This window comes from Poecilia latipinna, unplaced genomic scaffold (assembly GCF_001443285.1).
Source record: "Poecilia latipinna isolate Pla-1442-1.1 unplaced genomic scaffold, P_latipinna-1.0 Scaffold2808, whole genome shotgun sequence".
NCBI lineage: Eukaryota > Metazoa > Chordata > Actinopteri > Cyprinodontiformes > Poeciliidae > Poecilia > Poecilia latipinna.
In genome coordinates this window covers 18,936-37,885 of record NW_015115424.1, presented here as the reverse complement: position 1 = coordinate 37,885, position 18,950 = coordinate 18,936, and the positions used below count along the sequence as shown (strand labels likewise).

General features: G+C 36.8%; 3 protein-coding genes across 7 annotated transcripts; all 3 read left to right on the top strand.

Annotated features, from left to right (window-relative positions):
* Window positions 1-492: 492 nt before the first annotated feature.
* LOC106939225 (myelin-oligodendrocyte glycoprotein-like) lies at window positions 493-5,802 on the top strand. The gene is made up of 4 exons (XM_015021562.1): window positions 493-499; window positions 1,915-2,268; window positions 2,685-2,804; window positions 4,592-5,802. Exons 1-4 carry the CDS (start codon window positions 493-495, stop codon window positions 4,936-4,938), a joined length of 828 nt encoding a protein of 275 aa, XP_014877048.1. The 3' UTR covers window positions 4,939-5,802.
* A 626-nt stretch (window positions 5,803-6,428) lies between these two features.
* LOC106939229 (selection and upkeep of intraepithelial T-cells protein 7-like) lies at window positions 6,429-14,439 on the top strand. 4 transcript variants are annotated; one of them, XM_015021566.1, is made up of 7 exons: window positions 6,429-6,596; window positions 7,653-7,725; window positions 9,972-10,322; window positions 11,850-12,045; window positions 13,068-13,132; window positions 13,201-13,311; window positions 13,722-14,439. In XM_015021566.1, the coding sequence occupies exons 2-7, from the start codon at window positions 7,680-7,682 to the stop codon at window positions 14,324-14,326; spliced, it is 1,374 nt and encodes a 457-aa protein (XP_014877052.1). In that variant the 5' UTR covers window positions 6,429-6,596; window positions 7,653-7,679; the 3' UTR covers window positions 14,327-14,439. The 4 variants fall into 4 exon arrangements, with proteins under 4 accessions (XP_014877052.1, XP_014877054.1, XP_014877051.1 ...); XM_015021568.1 differs by lacking the exon at window positions 7,653-7,725 and having other exon boundaries at window positions 6,432-6,596; window positions 9,972-10,057; window positions 10,177-10,322; XM_015021567.1 differs by lacking the exon at window positions 6,429-6,596 and having other exon boundaries at window positions 7,136-7,725; window positions 9,972-10,057; window positions 10,177-10,322.
* Window positions 14,440-14,543: 104 nt separating this feature from the next.
* On the top strand, window positions 14,544-18,950 carry LOC106939231 (low affinity immunoglobulin gamma Fc region receptor II-like). Of its 2 annotated transcripts, none has more exons than XM_015021570.1 (5): window positions 14,544-15,857; window positions 16,279-16,545; window positions 17,340-17,615; window positions 17,798-17,905; window positions 18,750-18,950. In XM_015021570.1, exons 1-5 carry the CDS (start codon window positions 15,827-15,829, stop codon window positions 18,809-18,811), a joined length of 744 nt encoding a protein of 247 aa, XP_014877056.1. In that variant the 5' UTR covers window positions 14,544-15,826; the 3' UTR covers window positions 18,812-18,950. The 2 variants fall into 2 exon arrangements, with proteins under 2 accessions (XP_014877056.1, XP_014877055.1); XM_015021569.1 differs by having other exon boundaries at window positions 17,762-17,905.

Below are 18,950 nucleotides of genomic sequence, written 5' to 3'. Positions count from 1 at the left end.
CAAGATATAGGTGCTTTTTTCCAAGTCAATAATTCCTTGATATTCAATTAGTTCAAGTTTCAGTGGCAGATATTTTCACTTGAATGTTTGGGGAAAATGTATTAGTGAAAAAAATCTGCAAATTGAACTAGTACTCTTCTTCAGTATTAAGGTTTAACTGACTTTAAAAAAGCTCTTATATCTTGCTGAAAAGTCACTTGTACATTAGTTGAAACAAGGCAAAACTAAGATTTAAACTAGAAACCAAACAAGAAACATTTGGAAATATTTTGTATTTTTTCAGCTGGAGAATTGCTTTGGTTTTTTTCATGAATGTTTGAGAAATCGTTGAATCTTCAGTCTCCATGTGAGCTTCCGCCTCACAGATCAGTTCCTTCAGACTAGTGGCAGCAGCATTCACCAAACACCTGGTGGAGCTGCACAACTGCAACACTCCTAATAACGACTGTAAACGGCATCAGTGGACTGCAGGAGAAATGCTGTGATGACATGATGAAGGGTAGGAGTTTCTTAAGGAGACAGATTTCAGTTTAATATGTCAAGTTAAATTTCTATTCACTATTTTAAGTTATTTCATTGTGTTAAAAATGGAATCATGTGAAAATAGATATTCCCTGAAGCTGCTTTTCCTTTAGAACCTGCCAGTGTTAACATAATTTAGACATTAAATAATCTAACTCGGTACAGATGTACATGAATGGAGACTAAATTCTACATTTATTAAGCAAATAGCTCAACAGGACTAAAAGCTTAAATTGGGGAATCTGTGGAATCAGGTTTGGCTTTGAATTTATTTTTCACTAACTGCTCAATGAATTATAAGTATTACTATAAGTTTCTTTTCTCTATTTATATGTTTGAAGTTCATTTAGAAGAGTTTGTATCTAAATTTGAGAGGCTGAAAAGTTTCCAAGCAGAACTTTATTTTGACAATGATCTTTCACCAGAAATGATTTAATGACATTTTGCTTCATGCAGATACATCTACACTCAATCGTCTGCTTTTACTTTGAAACCAGTCCAGCTGGTTTACTCAGTAACCAGCTGGACTTTCTCCCAGTCCCAACCTGCTGGAGCTGATGGGTCGTTTTAAAGTTCGCAAAAGAACCGGAATATTTTTTACTCTAAATGTTATCATCATGCAGTGACAGTAGAGAAAATTCAGTTTGTGCCACTCGGTGATGTTTTACCTTCTTTGCTTTGTGTTGGGAGCGATCCTGATCACAGTTAAGAAAGAAAGTATGAAACAATACTTTATAGTTTACAGCACTTGGAACTATTTTTACACTTTTTGCCCTCTTGCTTCAGTTTGTTAATCCAACTCACGCTGCAGTCAGTTTGCTTCCAGTCGGATGCGTTTGACAGGATTTAGGACAGAAGTTTGTCTTTTGTTTCACCTGTAAAAATCACACATTGATTCAGAAAGTGCTGCCCAGTTCAGCACAGGCAGTTACTGTAAATCACATGATGAGGTGTGGCCAGACTTTGGACAGAGTCCATTCAGAGAAACCATGGTCCACGCTTCTGCTTCTCTATTTATACAAAACGTTCTGTTGCAATCAATTTTTATATATAAAATAAGAAACTCAGGCAGTAACGGTTTCTAAGTGGAGAATTAAAAATAATATTAAACTTATTGGGATGTCTTGATGAAACAAAATATATCTGACTTCATTTCCACATTCACAAATATAAAATAATGAAAGTGGAAAATTACTGTTAATAAAATAATTCTAAGATTTTCTACCTCTAAAGATTAGTGCAATAAAGAATCTGTTTTTATTTTCTCAGCTGGTTTCTTGCTGAGATAGAAATAATTTCTAACATAATTTCAAGTAAATTGTTGACTAAAGTAAAATAATTCATCATAAGTCAAAAGGTTTTCTTCTGTGTTTAATGTATTTTAATTTTCAGGATGTGTCTGTCCTGCTCAGCCTGGGCAGCTGGAGGCCTTTACTGGTGGGAACGTCGTCCTTCCCTGCAGTCTGAACCTCCATCCCAGTGACCATGTCCAGACGGTGGAGTGGTCCAAACTGGCAGCAGGCCAGAGGCCAGTCGTCGTTTTCCTGTACCGCCACGGCTGCGAAACCTTCGAGATGAAGGATCCCGACTTCGAGTATCGGACGAGCCTCATCATGAGAGAGGTGAAGAACGGGAACGTTTCTCTGAGGATCTCCGGCGTGAAGCCGTCCGATGGCGGGACGTATCGGTGCTTAACCATCCAGAACGACGGCCGCAGACGGGAAGCCAAAGTGGAGCTGGTTGTTGGTGAGTCAACTGAGGCCATCAGGTTTAAACCAAACAACCACACATTTTAAAAAGATATATTTAATATAACAACGTTTTTATAACAGAACTGAAGTCTTATTTTATCCTTTAGCATGTCTGATGACATCATTTCTGAAGAGTACTGTTTACTTCAACTGCTTTTATTTTGAAGTGGCAGTATCACCATTTCTTACAGGTTAGCAAAAATAGCTTTCCATCTAAAAAGCTAACATGGAATAATACAATTTCAGGTTTTTAATTTGACATTTTTGTTTTTTTATTAGACTGGAATTATTGTTCAATATGAAACTAAGAAGGAAATAATCTGACCTCTGAAACTGAACAGTTCTTAGCCGGAAACGGTTTTAAACATTTTATTTATTCTGATCTTAAAATAATGTTTCTTGTCATTTCAGCTCCCTGCGAGGAATCCACCATCACAGCCATTCTGATATATGTTGCTTTAGCAGTTTCAGTTTTATTTAACCTACTGTTGGGGTTGTATTTGTTGGTAACAAAGAAGCGAATTAATTCAGGTAAGTTACTGTTCTTACTTAGCAGAATAAATACGTCATTAAATAAAGCGATTTTATTTACAGAGAGAGAGAAAGCAGATGAGGAAATATGAGAAGAAAAAAAACAGATGTAACACAGGAATTAGAAAAAGAACATTTTAATATGAATTACTTTTGCATATCTTGTTAGCAATTGATATTAATAAGTGACAGCATATTTGATTAAATGCTAAATTTGACTATTTATCCAAACAGATAACAGAATGAATGCAGAAACTCCAGACTCAGGGAGGACATATTGTACAATTTACTCACATCTATTTTTCTGTGAAACTGTAACAGGATAAACAAAATAAATACATATTAGTGTCATTGCTGTCAAAACCACCACATACATAATTTTCATACACACACAGATGTTATTTTTATTAGCAACAAAAAGAACTGACTTCAAACTATAAAAACGCAGAATTTCTCCCCAAATGAATCTGTCTGTAGTAACTGATCTGACATGTGATTAATGTAACTTATAATACTCACAGATGATCCTTCAACAGGCAACAAAACAACAGGTAACTGACCAGGATCGGCCACTAGAGGGCAGAGTTCCACAGAAAATAAGATAACATTCATTTAAACAGCAAAAGAGTGAACATGAGATAATTTCAAACATAATTTACTCTGAAAACTAGAAGATTTGTTATATAAACTACTTTTTAACCTTTTTATAACCATTTGTGGTGGATTAGGAACCTCTAGTGTTGATGATTATACTTTTTTAAGAGTTTGCACTGACTGGGCTTGATTATTTCAGTGATTTGTAAGAATCCCCAGGAGTGTTATTAAAGCTTTGGCTTAAGGCAACACATCAAAATCTCCTAAAACCTTCGAACACAAACACTCAGATTGTTTTTACCTCTTGAGGAAAAAACAAATTAGAGGTTCATAACATCCATATTTATCTCGACTGCTCTTTAAATCAAAGTTTGGGAGATACAGCACACAACTAGAAAAGAGTAAATGAGGTAAGAAAATGACCAATTCGTGTTAAATTATCTATTCCTCAATGAGGCTGAAAATAAAACTGAGATAAGACAATAGTAAACAGGAGGAACAAAAACATTTTGAAAAACAATAAAAAATAGTTTAAACTTGAAATATTAATAATGTGAACTATAGTAACACATAGAGAAATTATACAAATGGGATAATACCACTAATCTGAAAGAACAGCTGCACTAGGAAACGTTGTTCCCCAAAATAAAAGGATTTAATTAAATATTAATCTAAGTTCATCAATCATAGCAGCAGCATTCAGTAACTGATGATGTTGACAGGAAGTTTCTGCAGGATTGTAGGTTTCATTCCCTCTTTCACTCACTGACACCTTCAGAAGTAACATTATTTCCCAATGTGGCTTCATGACTGGAGTTTCAACTTCTGCTTCTTCCATTTGGTCCATTTCCTGTTGCTCCTCTCTGTGGTTTTATGGTTTCTTTTACTACAAACCGGTTCATGCCTCATTCTGCATCAGATAATTTATTTTTCTGATAAAGTTTCAGTTTCTAATTGATAAACACATTGTCACCTTCCTAAAATAAAAGCGTCATTACTCATTGAGTAATTCTTTTTTTTTTTTTTTGCCTAAATCATTTTATGACAAAAAAAATTGTCACATTATTTTAGGAAAGTGACAAAATGCTTGTGCCTGATTTCTTGTGTTTCCTTCTTTTGAATAAACATTCTTTAAAAAAATTAAATGTTACTGATGTTTCCATTTGACTCTTTTTCTGACTGTCTGAACCCAGATGGAGAAAAACCATCAGAGCAAAAGGACAAGTTGGACCAAACCATGACGACTGACTTCAGTGAATCCAACTCCTTTCTGAACCAGCTGAGTCTGACTGAAAACAGGCAAAACAGCATCCTGGAGGAGCTGAACAAGCAGAGGCGCAAAGCGGACACCATCCAAATAGACGACAGCCGTTCCTGGAACCGTCCTGCCTGCCAGCACAACCATCCAACAACCAGCCAGAGCTCCACCGGATCGTCTCTGGATTCCTGGGAAACCCGATCTCTGATGTCTGATCCCGATCCTGACGCTGAGGCGGAAAACTCACCGGGAGATCAGGAGCCAAACTGGGCCTGTTCCTGACCTGAAACATCTGTCCAGCTGTCCAATAGGAGCAACACAAACACAGTCAGCAGATTGACTCAGCTGCACACAAATTCATACACTGATGGGTAGAAAACTTTGGGTTGAGAGCCTTACCATGGGCACACTGACATATAGCAGTTAATTTATGGGATGTGATTCATCTCAAACCTCCTTTTGGACTAATTTAAAGATGACTTGAACTTTTAAAATCCTAAATTAATATATTATGACTGATCTTCAGGTGTAAATAAAAGCATGTTCCTGAATGTTTCTAAGAAACTGAATGACGGATGGCATGCTGCAACTTGTTTTTGATTGAAGCTTTTGATGGTTAAATTTCATGAAGGTCAGATTAAAAGTTTAAACTGGACTGAACAAATTTTAGCTTCCAGGGTTTATTATTCATTTATTGATGATAAAGTGAATTTATAAAGGTACCCTCAACCTCGTCCGCACTAGAACCTTTTATTTCTACAATGGGTCGTAGTTTTCAAAACACTTTTCAGAAAAAATTTTAACAATAAACTGTCCCAAAACATAATTTTTACTCCTCCAGACCTGTAAGTGACTCTAGTTAAGGCACACAGGACTTTCACATAATGGCTCCTCACAAGATTCGTAGTAAATGGAACAAGAAAACAAGAAAGGTGAACAAGAAATCACAAGTAGAGTCTTGTGCAGTATTTTTTTAGAGCTGTGGCTAGAACCTTATTAAAGGTTCTGCAACCATGTCCACGGAGATGTAATAGGTGAGGTTAAAGGTCAGACTAACACGTCTTCACAAAAGATTTGCTTTCACTGACCACAAGAAAATGTCAGGGCAGAATTTACAAACTGCAATCTGTTATTTTGTTTTACATTTTCATACCAAAAATGTTGTTTACATTGGGACATGTGACAATTTTATTCAATTAGAAAGTAGCCATCCAAAAAATTACATAACCAGGCAATTAAATAGCAAAATCAGGCAAAATAAAATTTTTCCAAATCAATTTCTTTCAATATGAAACTTAAGAAACTAACAAAAACTGAAGGTTTTGTTTTTGTTCAGTGGGTTCAGAATCCAGAAGTTTTAATCAAATAAGAGTAGAAATACTTCAGAATAAAATTACTCAAGTAAAATTAAAATGTACAGCGTAGTAAAAATACTCATAAAAGTACATTTTCCAATAAAGTTACTCAAGTAAATGTAATTGACATATGGATACATGTTCAAAAACTTACCTGTTTTAGATAAAAACATTTCTGTGTGGGCGGAGCCTCAAGGTTGTGTTATAATATTAAAAAGTGTTAAAAGTTTAGTGTAAAACTTTTCCAAGGTATTGTAAATATTCTGAAATGTTTAGTCCTGAGTTAGCTTTAGACTAAGTTAGATTATTAAAAAGATTGTGAGAATTAAAGGACATGATTTTACTGCCATAATTTTAGTTTACGTTTTATTTTGCATTATGCACATCTTTTATTATGACTCTTATTTTGAAAAGTTAAAGAAGAAGTGCAATCCAGAATGTTAGGCTGGGGCAACAGAAAAAGAAGAAGCACATGACAAGAAGGAGGAACATTAGAAGTAGTTGTTCCAAGTAATTTAAGTTTAAGAATTTTTTATTTAGTTTTTACTCTCATTTCTACCTCAAAAGGAACGGTCAGCCAGCGAGGTATGTTTATGTCATGTATCATTTTTATGTCTTCGTGACACCGTCTCATTTAAGTTTATGTTGTATTTTTAGTCCGGCGGTGGTGCTGCGTCAGTGGCAACGGAAGTTAAGTACTGAGGGAAGACTTGCATTAAAGCTGATTTAACCCCAGCAGTTATGAGCTCTTTATTGCCCTCAAGAAGAGGTGGAAGTGATGCATGAAATACATTTTTGAGTCTGAGATTAAACTGAGATCTGTGTGGGATTAAATAAGAACTAAATATTTTGTTCAGTTAATAATCTTATAAGAAACACTGGAAAGAAGAAATGTTTTTATTATAATGAATAAAAAATGACCTGGCATGAAGCTGCACAAAATCTGTTTAATATTAAAAAGTGACCTGATAGTATTTGAGATAGTATTTTCATTATTTTAATCTTAATGTTTAATTTCTTTTGTTTTTTCTGTGATAATTTCATGCAAAATAAAACATGTTTCCTGACAAGAAAAACACTTGCAGAAAAAAAGTTAGGTGCTCTTCAAACAAACAGGAATAATTTATGCATTCAGAGCGAATTTCCAATTGTTTTCTTGGTAATGAAGTCGTGTTTAAAGTCCATAAGAAATGCATTAATTGCATGTATATTGCTGTTTTTCCTCTATCCCTAAGACTGCTTACTTATGATAGTTGTACATTATTACATACCTTTTGGTAGCAAAGCAGAAGACAACAGGTTGGGATTTTCCATGCTAAGCATTAATTATTCATACCCACGTCATCTAGTTTCAGTTCTGATGTTTGGCTGTGGTCCTTTTTCCAGTTTTCAGAACAAAAAAAAACCTCCTATGACAAACAGGTTTGTAGGTTGTCATAGGAGACGAGCTGTGGGTGTGCGTCTGCATGACATAGCTGAGTGGGCAGACCAAAGTGCAGCACGCCACGGCCAGACAGGAAAAGACGGATTTGTGAATGAAGTTGAATCAGAATCAGACCAGCTCTTCTGCTGACAGGATTTAAAAAGGGCTGTTCATAAATGTGATTTTATTTATGGTTAATTATTTTTCTTATGAAACAGAGGGAATTTGTTTCAGACCACCTGGCGATGTATTTTTGGCTTTGCCTCGTACTTGGAGCGATCTTCTTCAAGGGTATGTATTAAAATGGAGATGTGGTTTTACATGAACACTTAAAGAAAGATGTATCTATAAATGTGTATATGTGTAGACTTAGGTTGGAAAATAATAAGCAACAAAACTGCTCCTTACAAAATAACATTAGCCTGAGATTTAATCATTCAAACGTGTTTAACAAAACAGGATCAAAGACACTAAAGCAGAGCAAGTTTAGAGTTATCTATTTCATTTTTACTTGGAGACAGATTTTTAGTAAGATGACTGATTTATTGGACGTTAGGTAATAATTTTGCTAATTTAATAAGTAGCGTTAAAGAAGCAGTGGGGCTCTGGATACTAAAAATCTTTTTTACAACAAACAGCAACATCGTTCCTGATCGTTCCTCAAACCTTAAGCTTTTGATTCTATCTGGTTTCTTTTCCCATCTGATAAAAAGTAAGCACATTTTGCCTTTTTTTTATCATATTCTTTTTGCACACAGGAGAAATCAGAAAAGAAATGTGTGGAGTTCACATATTGTGCCTCTATTGGTTGTGAAACCTGCATGTTTAGGAATTCTGTATATTGCAGGAAATCTGTTTCCAGGAGAGACTTTGAGCTGTATTAAAAATGCTCTAATGCTCTTAAACTACTAGCATTCAACTTGTTCAACTTAGAGCTACGTGTTCCAGGAAATCTACACATTTACAGTAATAATGTTTACGTCCTCTCGAGTGATAAAAAAAGAGTCACATGACCTTTTTCCATGTGTGCTTAACAGCATTCTTAGTTTATGAGTCATAGAAAGAGCCTGCAGCCACTTACTGCAGCCGTCCTGACATGCAAACCGTGTAACGCTCGTGATTACGCAGCACTTAGCTCAGGTGAGGGAAGTTCAAGAGAATATAATCAGCAGAGAGGAATGCTAAAGTGTCTGCAAAGATGTCTCATACAGATGTGGCTCAAGTTGTTTTCTAATGTCTCCAATCAAACAGAAAAATTCTAAATAGATTTGTTACACAATCTAGCGCATGTATATATTTTTCTCAGCTTATCCAAAGTACCTTATTCCAAGTGTTGGCAATTCAAAACAACTAAATCAGATTAATCACATTCTAGTGCTGTGATTAATCATGATTAATCACTAAGCCTAACTTTATGAGTTTTAAATATAAATATGCATGCAGTTATGGTTCCTGCAGGAGTAATGCCCTGGGAAAAATCCTGCTGCTGCACTCCAACCACTTAAAATACAGGAAATTATATCCATTGATTGTAGAGCATGAGTGGGGCCTGCTCTGTTTCATCCCATTACCATATAAGGCATAAGGACTCACCTACGGAATGCCGTCGAACAAATCAGACAAACATGAAATAAACCAGATATGATCACATGGTGGACGGAGCGGGAAATGCAGCAGGACAAAGAGGGAGTGTTTGTTTTTTTAACGATAACGGTTTTGTACTTACAAAAGACAAACGATTTCACTGGAATTCCCACAGGAGCAACGTCATACGCATTTTGATGTGTAAGTGGATCTCCAAGATATATCCTGTGTCTTTATTAATGTTTGGTCGGTTTTTGGTTGACTGGCTATCCTGGAATCTCATTAATGAGACGCGAGTTTCCAACAAACGGTATCAATGTGTCGAAAGGCTTCATGACGCCTCATCTACCCATCAGTATTATGAACGCTTATTTTATAATGAGAGGCATTTCTGGTAAATTGTTTATTTCATACTCACCATTGTTTGAGATCACATGTGCCAAACTCAAGGCCCGAGGGCCGAATCTGGCCCACCGTAGCTACCACATGGAGGGTTTTCTGTTTTTGTATTTTGTTTGCTTAAAGTAACCCTTTGAATTGTCATGTGTTAAATCTTTAAAAATACAAAATTTACTCTTTCTTTGTTTAGACTTTGGTGTTTGCTTTGACCTTTTTTCTCAAGGTACAGCCCAATGAAGGGCAGCTGTGTCACCAATTCTGTATGAAACCAGTAAGATTTAGGCTACTGTCAGAAACTAAAGATGTTAAATAACACAGCCCACCAGAAGAACTTGGAATTTGTTGCTAATGTTGCTTTCTTAGCACCTTTTTCGGTACTAATTCACAGAGCCTCTGAGGAGTTGTTCACCAGTTGGTTTTTCTGTGCATTTTTAAAATTGTGATCTGCTTTTTTCCTTTTTGAAACCAATTATATTTACTACACTGTAACATAAGTACAACACATTCATAAAATCAAAAATATTCATTGGTCACTATGTTTACATTTTTTCCAGGTGGTTATTCTGCAGATGTTCACCCTGAGAAGGTCGTAGCCTTTGCTGGTGGAAACGCCGTCCTCCCCTGCAAGTTGAAAATCCCTGTGAGTGATCACGTTTCGATAGTGGAGTGGTCCAAGCAAGGCCTGGACTCAGACATCGTCTTCTTGTACCGTGATGGCTTTGAGACCTTTGAGATGAAGAATTTGGACTTTGAGTTCAGGACGAGTCTCTTCATGAGAGAGGTGAAGAAAGGGAACGTCTCACTGAGGATCTCCAACCTGAAGCCGTCAGACGCCGGGATCTATCAGTGTTTGATCATCCAAAGGAACGGAAGCAGAGAGGCGACAAAAGTAGAGCTGGCGGTTGGTATGTAGGATTTACTTTGTTTAATATGCTTAATTGAACTGGGCAAGATTTAAATGTTTCGTTTATATGTGCACCATTATTATTATTATAATAATAATATATATATATTTTTTTTTCATCATCAAAGCCACCACTGCAATGTTATGTTTTATAATAAAAATCTTATATCTTCATTGTATTTTCCCTGTCTGTCCTGTAATTGCGCATTTCACTTTTCCTAAACTTGACAAATCTGGGACTTTTAGATTGCTGACATACCAGAAGGTTCATAAATATTGACCACTGACAGGTGAAGTAAACAACATAATATCCGATGCAAATTGTGAACATTTTGTTCTTTAAAGTTTTTGTATTGGGACTTGGGAAAAAATGAGAATGGTAAGCATTTCAGTGACTTTGATAAGACCCAACTGTGATGACTGGACAACTGGGTCAGAGCAACTCCAAAACTGTGATTCTTGTTTGCTGTTCCAAGGACCGCCTGCCCTGGGGGAAAAGCTGGGCAGGTGGTACCCAGTGGCACACACCTGGCATAGACTCTGTTGTCTAAATGAGAATCTATGGATGTAGACAAGACAATAAAGACATGTAGTTATTAGGCCACAGCTGCTTTTACTTCCTGGTTGTGCACCAGTGATGTCCCTCTATACCCATTTTGGGAATATTGTGCCCTCTTCTGGAGCAGATGTGCATAGCAACTGTAACTTTGTAAAATAAATGTTAGTACTTCAACCAAAAATAGATATATATGCTATATAAAGCACTTAATATAGCATATTGTTAAATAAGCTGTCCACTGTTAAATGAGAAACTTAAGGGAATGTGAGCACCAGAACTGGATCATGGAGCCACATGCAAACAGCTACCATTTTTGGTTACATTATACACTGTAGATGACCAGATGTGTGGTTGCCGCTTACCTGCAAGGCAACTTGCCACCAGAAAGCTGGACAACATTGTTTTCTCAATCCAATGAATTTTCTTTGAGATGTGCTGGGAAAGCAAGTCTGATCCATGGGGATCCTACTTTACAACATACAGGAGCTGAAGGATCTTCTGCTAACGTCATGGTGCCAACATGCACTTAGGGCTACAGTGGAGTCCATGCCTTTGACTGGACAGACCTGTGTGACTACAAAATGGAGGCAGACACAAGTAAATCAATCAAGTTCACATGTATAACACACTTCAACAACAAGGCAGTTGAAAGTGCTTTACATCATAAAAACATAAAAATGAAAGGCATAAAAGCAACAGTCACCAGTAGACTAACATTACTTTTTGTTTAGTGCCATCATCACAATCAATAGATATAAAATATGTTGGTCAATGTTTCATTTATAATGTTTCACAAACATCTCTAAACAGGTGGGTTTCAGTTTTGATTTAAAGGAACTCAGTGTTTCAGCAGTTTTTTAGTTTCCTGGGCATTTGTTCCAGATTTGTGGTGCATAGAAGCTGAATGCTGCTTCTCCATGTGTGATCGTAACATCCAGTTTGACAAAGTGTTTAAAATTGTTTCCACAGCTGCAGCGTCTGAGCCGAAACTTGCAGTGGTTTTTATTGAAAGTGAAGGAGCGACTGTTGCATATGAAACAAGCTGCTGGCTGTCTTTGGATGATAAAGGAAATGACATCACTGATGAGGGGCCAAACCAGGAAGAAGATTCTAGAGGATGCTTCTCCTCTAGGCAAAATTTCTCTATGCAGGATTCCACAAGAAGGTAACAGGAGTTCAGCTTTCCATTTTTTACCTTCCTTTTTTCATCTACGTAATATAATATAGAAATGTCTGGACCATATTTAAAAAAAACACTTTTTTATGCCATATATAAAGGATTTAATAGTACTTACCACATATATTTTAATAATAGGATTGTTGCTCCTGTTGTTTGCTTTGGACTTGTGTTTCTGTGTTGGGCAAATGGCCTGAGGGGTTAACTGTTGTCTTCCCACCTGGGGCTGGTACAACCTTTAAGGTCTGGAGCAACCAGATCTGTGCCACTCCTGGGCATTGACTGTTCAAAAGCGCACCCACCTCCAAGTTGCATATCTGCACACATTCAATCCATGCAGACTCACAAACCCACCTGCACACATCCCACACATCCACTCCTGCACCCATACACATAATCCAGATGGCTGATTCCATTGGTATACAGGCTTGTATTCATTGATGTGGTTTGTCTAATTCTGCCAATGAGTGGCAGATAAAATAGTTCCTCCAATTTATGTAAAATATCTTCATGATCAGATTCTGTCTTTATTTCCTTCTTTAAAATAATAGCTATTTATCACTTTTAGGTTGCAAGTGCTCTTTTTTGTTAGGAATGTAGTCAGTACAAATAAAGTTAGTAAACTAGAGAAAAACATATTTGATCCTATCTGTTTTAGGGAAACCAGCAGAGCAAGCAGCTGTCAGCACCTCATGAAGCAGCTTTACAAAATTTGCTGAAGTGAGTTGAAATCAGCATGAAATTATGGATTATTATCTAAACCCACCATCATAAATCTGCCTCTTCAGATTTATAATTGTGATGTCAAAAATCACAATCATTTTATGCCACTAGAGGGAGCCCATGAGTTAATGTGGTCAGGAATTTAATTAAATTAATCTTTTGATTCCATCCTCTATTATCTACCATTTATACAGGGTTGAGTTGTTCAGCATTGATGCGTGTAAACATTTTTACACGAGTTGTTTGCCCAAAATCATTAAAATAAAGTGATGACTATGTGACCGCAGGATTGTCTGGAGAATGAACCAACCACAAATGGATCAGAACAGGACTGCAGAGATCCTCCTTTCAGGTAAAAAAAATAAAAAAATAAAAAATTACAATCACAAGTTGATTTCTTAACACTTCTTTTCCTTTTAGTTTCCTGTACAAGGCTCAAGTTTGAAATTTGCTGCATTGTTGGAGTGATTTCTGTTATCTTGCTTTTGTCTGGAATCTCAATTTGCATGTGGCAGACCTCTTGCAAAAATGGTAAGTAAGAGTTGTTTTTTGATAATAAATTAGTAAAGGACAAGAACAAATTTGTTCCATTAAGAAAATGATCACAAAAATACGTCTCATCCGGTTTTGGAATGGTAAATGGATTAAGTAGACTAAAACTAACACCTTCAAACTGATGTTTGAAGACGCAAACATAACAATTATTGTTACTTGTAAAAAAGTTGCTGAAATTTAATTTGTGAACAGACTTAGAATGTCTAATCAGTATAATAATAATAATAATAATAATAATAATACATAAGAGAATAAATTGTCACAATAACTCAACATTAAGAATAATATACCTAAAGCTACAAAATAGATTATTTCCTCAGATGTAGTTTAGGTTTCTTGTAAAGGTTTCATGAGTGTTAACTCTTGTTTTCTTGTTTTCACTGCAGCGAGGAAGAAAATCAACCAAAGAAAATCATCCGACTCTGATTTGAGAAGTGTGAACTGTGAAATGAATAATCTTTTGAATAACACAGCTGAAAACACAGGAAAAATCAAGATTGAGGATCTAGAGAAACAGATTTACGATCTGAAATTAGAGAGCAGTCACAAAGATGAGACTATCCGTAAACTACAGGAGGATATCCGATCTATGGGTGACGTCTACCAGCATAACAAGACAACACATTTCCAAAGTTCTTCTGAATCCCAGCAGAATATTCTGAGATACCTCACCCAAACTCCAGACCTCAACACAGACACCAAAAAGATCCAGAAAAAGTCTTCAAAACATGTAAAATTTGGTCATGAAAAGCTAAACAGCAAACTGAGTCCTGGTCGATCATCGAAAAGAAAATTAGATCAAAGCAACATGTCAACTTTGGGTGCCTCAGGTTCTGCAGCTGGCCTCAGGTTTCTTGTCCATCCCACAAATGATCACTTAATTAATCGTGATTATAGTGACACAGTGGTTCACCGCAGGCATTTTTCATGGCCTTTAAATCCTTTAGAGTCTTCTAACCGTTATTCTCCTCTGGCTGATATGACAGAGTAACAATGTTTGGATAAATGTATTGTTTTCATAGCTACTTATACCTGCACCTCTCATTATCCCACTGCCTTCTTTCCTTCTTTCAGCAGTCATGTTGGATGATAATAAAAAAGTAATAATAATACTACTAATAATAAAAACGTTTTTATCATGCAATACTCCTGGCCTCCTATGAAACTCTTGGTTTTAGTTACTGTCTCTTTAATACCAACAACTACTAATTGGTTATATATATGCTTAATGTGTTTTAATGTTGAGAACATTCCAAGATGGTGGGATTAGATATTCCCACCAGATTTTACAAAATTTACAAGATTACACATTTCTTTCCTTCTTCCTGCTCCTTTTTCACTTTTTCAAGTGTTATAAGACTTTGTATTTTGATGAAATGATGAAATTAGTTTAATCAAGTGAATAAACTCATTAAAGATAATGGGTTAAGTATCACAAACTGAGGAACTCGAACAATAAAAAGAAAAAACAATTTAATACCCAATACCTGTGACGTAAACATCAACCAGGCTTTCAATCAGAAAATATGGCTGCAGTAGCAGAGAGAACATCACTGGGACAATTTTGAGCCAAATATTAATGAAACAAGTTTACATGAAAATGTTATAATTTGCATAGAAACATAACAGTATCACTCTTAGAGTCCAATTTATCTAGAAAAAAGGGACCCAGACAGGTCAGAGATGGTTTCCTTTCCCTCTTGGGGCCCATTTACAGCAAACAGTTGACCTACATCAAACCACTGGGGCTCCAGACACACGGATGAGATTCAGTGTCTCTGCAAAATTATTTTGTCATTTAGGTTGTGCATTCAGGCAGACCTGGCGTTTAGGTCTTTGAAAAAAAGGGCTCCAGAGTAGAAAATATCCATGCAAGTTTTTTGAAACAATGTCGTAACAATGAAAACTGCATGCACTTCACCTCACAGATAAGGTCTGCAACTTTCTGTGTAATTAGATGTTTTTTGTGAGGTTTAGTAGAAACGTTATGGCCCCACCGATTGACCCGGCATGCTGCTCAGGATCCTGTCATGGACACACATCTTAATCATTTACAAAAATGTGCTATGTTTATCTCAGTGTGGATTGCCCCTTTTGTAATGAACACAGAACCATTATGAATCCAACAGACTGGTGTCCATTTCCATATGTTGTCTGGTTACCTGTTAAAATCCCATTATTCAGGTTTCATAAATGCTGCTTTCAATCAGTGTTCAAAAATCCAAGATCCATTAAAATGATCAATCCCAACAAGATCCATTTTACTGCTTAATGATTTTAAAAGGTGGTTATGCTGCTGCGCACAAATATCAAACAGCAGCAGGTTTTCTGTTAAAAAAGCTGTTTGTGCAGTTTGTTCTGTGAACCTTCATCTTCAGAAAGGAAACATGAATCTGACGCCCTTCAGTAGCCCCTGCAGCGCCTGCAGGATCTTTGCTTCTCACAAAGGAAGTGAGAAGCGTGTTTTTCAGTCAGTCGACGGTCAGACAGGATGCTGGTAACACCGTTCTGCCTGATGCTGAGTGAGTAAAAACATTGTGAACTTTCCACTGCTTTGCTTTCGCCTGTTTGTAATCTCTCATTATGTCCTAAAGCGATCGCTTGCTTTTCTGATCAAACTGTGTAAAAATATTTTCCAGCACATGCTGTTTTTTCTCTGTGTTTGTGTTGATTTTCTGGAGCAGATTCACACTTTCTGTGCAACTTCCTCTGTTAGTTTTCAACTGCCCACCAGTTTTTATTTGTTGATTTCTTCATTTTTGTCTTTCCTTCAATGTCTTTTCCTCTGTTTTTTGTTCCTAATGCAACATTGCGAGTTTGAATTCCACTTCATCCTCTAATCACCTCCGTCCGTACTCTATTTTTGATCAATTATTTTCATTGTGTTTAAAGTAATATTTCCCCTGAATGTATTGCGATGTGAGCCGTCTGATCCCCCCTCAGCCTGCCTTCAGGTCATTCCTGACCGGTCCCAGTTCTTCCGCTACGACTCCATCTCCCTGAGCTGCGAGGATCCGATCAACTCCACCGGCTGGAAGGTGAAGAGGAGAACCTCAGACAGCGGGGTCAGGCCATGCTACTCCGGCTGGGGCTTCCCCTCCGCGGCCTCCACCTGCACCATCGGTAACACCTACCCCACGGACACCGGGGTGTACTGGTGCGAGTCGGACACAGGGGAGCGAAGCAATGAGGTCAACATCACCATAACCGGTACAGTTGACCAGTACTGTTTCTAAACGAACTCCACTCCTAAACATCTGTCAGTTTGGAGCCCCTCATTTTTCCACCAGTTCTAATAAATAAATTATGCAGATGATGAACAGCTCTACTTTAAATTTTCACCAGGTCACTATGAACCAATTCAAGCTTTGAGTGGATCAACAGAACACATGAAAGCGTGGATGTGGAATATCTTTATTCAGTTTTCTGAAGTTGTTATTTTTGGATCTAGAATCAATGCAGAGCTTCAGTTATTACAGCTGGAAACTAGAGATCAGGCCTAAAATCTGGAAGTAGTGATGAACTCAGACCTGAACCTTACGAGTCACATAAAGACAGTTACAAAGTCAGCCTTCTATCAGCTGAAAAACATTTCCAGAATAGAAGGATTAATGATCCAGAAAGATGTAGAAAAATCCATCCGTCCGATCAGGGCTCAGTTTTTAGACTTCTCTAGTCTGGAACAAACTTCCAGAAAACTTCAGAAATGCTCGAACACTGAGTTCTTTTAAGTCAAACTCTTATTTCTTGAGAGTTGCCTTTGATTAAAAACAAGTTGAACATTTATTAATATTATTACGTTGCTTTTTTTTTGCCACTTTAAAGTAAGGATTCTTCTTGTTTGTTGTTTTATGTTTTCATCTTCTGCTCCAAAACTAGATTGTTACAAACAAAAAATCTGTGCTGTAGCTTTAAATTAAAAACTACCTCAGCCAATGTGCCTAGAGCATAGAGCATAGAGGCTCAAAATGCTAAAACCTAATTTATTCTTTTCTCCCCCAAAGATCGCGCAGTGATTCTGGAGAGTCCTGCCATGCCGGTGTCAGAAGGAGCTGCTGTGGTTCTGTATTGTAAAGCTGAGACTAACGCCTCCAAACACAAATACAACTTCTTCAAAGATGGCCACCTCATCAGGAGCAACTGCTCAGGAGAGATGACCCTTCTCAGCGCTTCCAAATCCGATGAGGGGCTCTACACCTGCAGCGCCGCAGGGCTTGGAGAATCAGAAGGCAGCTGGCTGACGGTGTTCAGTGACCGAAACAATCAACACGTCCAGCTCAGTGAGGAGAATCCTTCATATTCCTACAGTGTTTAATAGACCTCCACTTCAGAGCTGTCTGAAGTCAGATCATTGCCATGAAACACTTTTTTTTTACATAAACACCAGGAATCGGATTTAAAAAGAAAGTATTGTTTTTATCTACAGCTTCTCTGTCACCAACATCTTCGGCTTTGCCCACAGCCTCAGTTTCATTTCCTGGTTCCAGACTGTTGTGTCACCTGGTAGTGGGGATACCTTACCTGCTGTCCACCATCCTACTGGGACTCATATACAGAGACAGGAAGAGAGGTAACGCTGTCTGTCCTGGACGTCCTGTTCTCTCATTTCCACTCTTTCAACTCAGAAACTTTTAAAATCTTAAAAGAAAAAAAAATAGACTGAATTATAATCAACTAATATCAACCAATAGAGAAACTGGACAGTATTTATGCACACAGTGTGGCCATTAAATAGAGCAACTCACATCACACAGTGATGAGACAGATCTTCATTTTAACCTTCTGGGTCTAATTTCTTCTGTTGTGTTTTGAAATCTTCAAGCAATATCACAATATCACAACTGCAGACAAATTAAGGAAAACAGACAGCAGGAGGCGATGTTGTAGGTAATTGATAAGGGTAATTATATATATATATATATATATATATATATATATATATATATATATATATATATATATATATATATATATATGGTAGTGATGTCACTGGTTGGTTTTGTAATAGTGTTGTTTTTGAGTTAGCACACTTTGAAGGAAGTGGCTGATTTGTAAAGATGTAAGGCAGCGACCACAGCTCTGAATCACTGAACCTTTCTTTGAAGATAACTTTTCAGTTTATTGCTAAAGAAACAGCCTTTTTGACCATTTTTGCACATTTTGAGCATACTTTCTAACTATATGCTTTTCTTAATAGGATATTTAGGAACAAGATGATTATTAAGATTAAATGATGCAAAATCTACTTTTAAAAGCTTGAGCAGGTTTTTGTTGTTGCTAAATGACATCAAATATATTCTAAAATATAAATCTTCCTGTTTATCAACTACATTCCTACAAACAAAACAATAAGTGATAGAGCTGAAAACATAAAACGTGTAGATCTAATTACCATCTGTTTTCTTTTTTTACAGCTACTCAGATAGATGCAGACCAGAGGGAAAATCTTGATGTTATCATGGAAAGGATTGTGTGAGTAATCTCCAGAAGCTGCTGACCTCAGAGAAGATGATGTGTGTTCAACCATATCAGTTCAGAGACATGTTTCCAGCATCCAGAAAAAAAAATCCAGATTTCTTTGGTGCTCAAGTGGATGTATTTATTTTATGATCAAA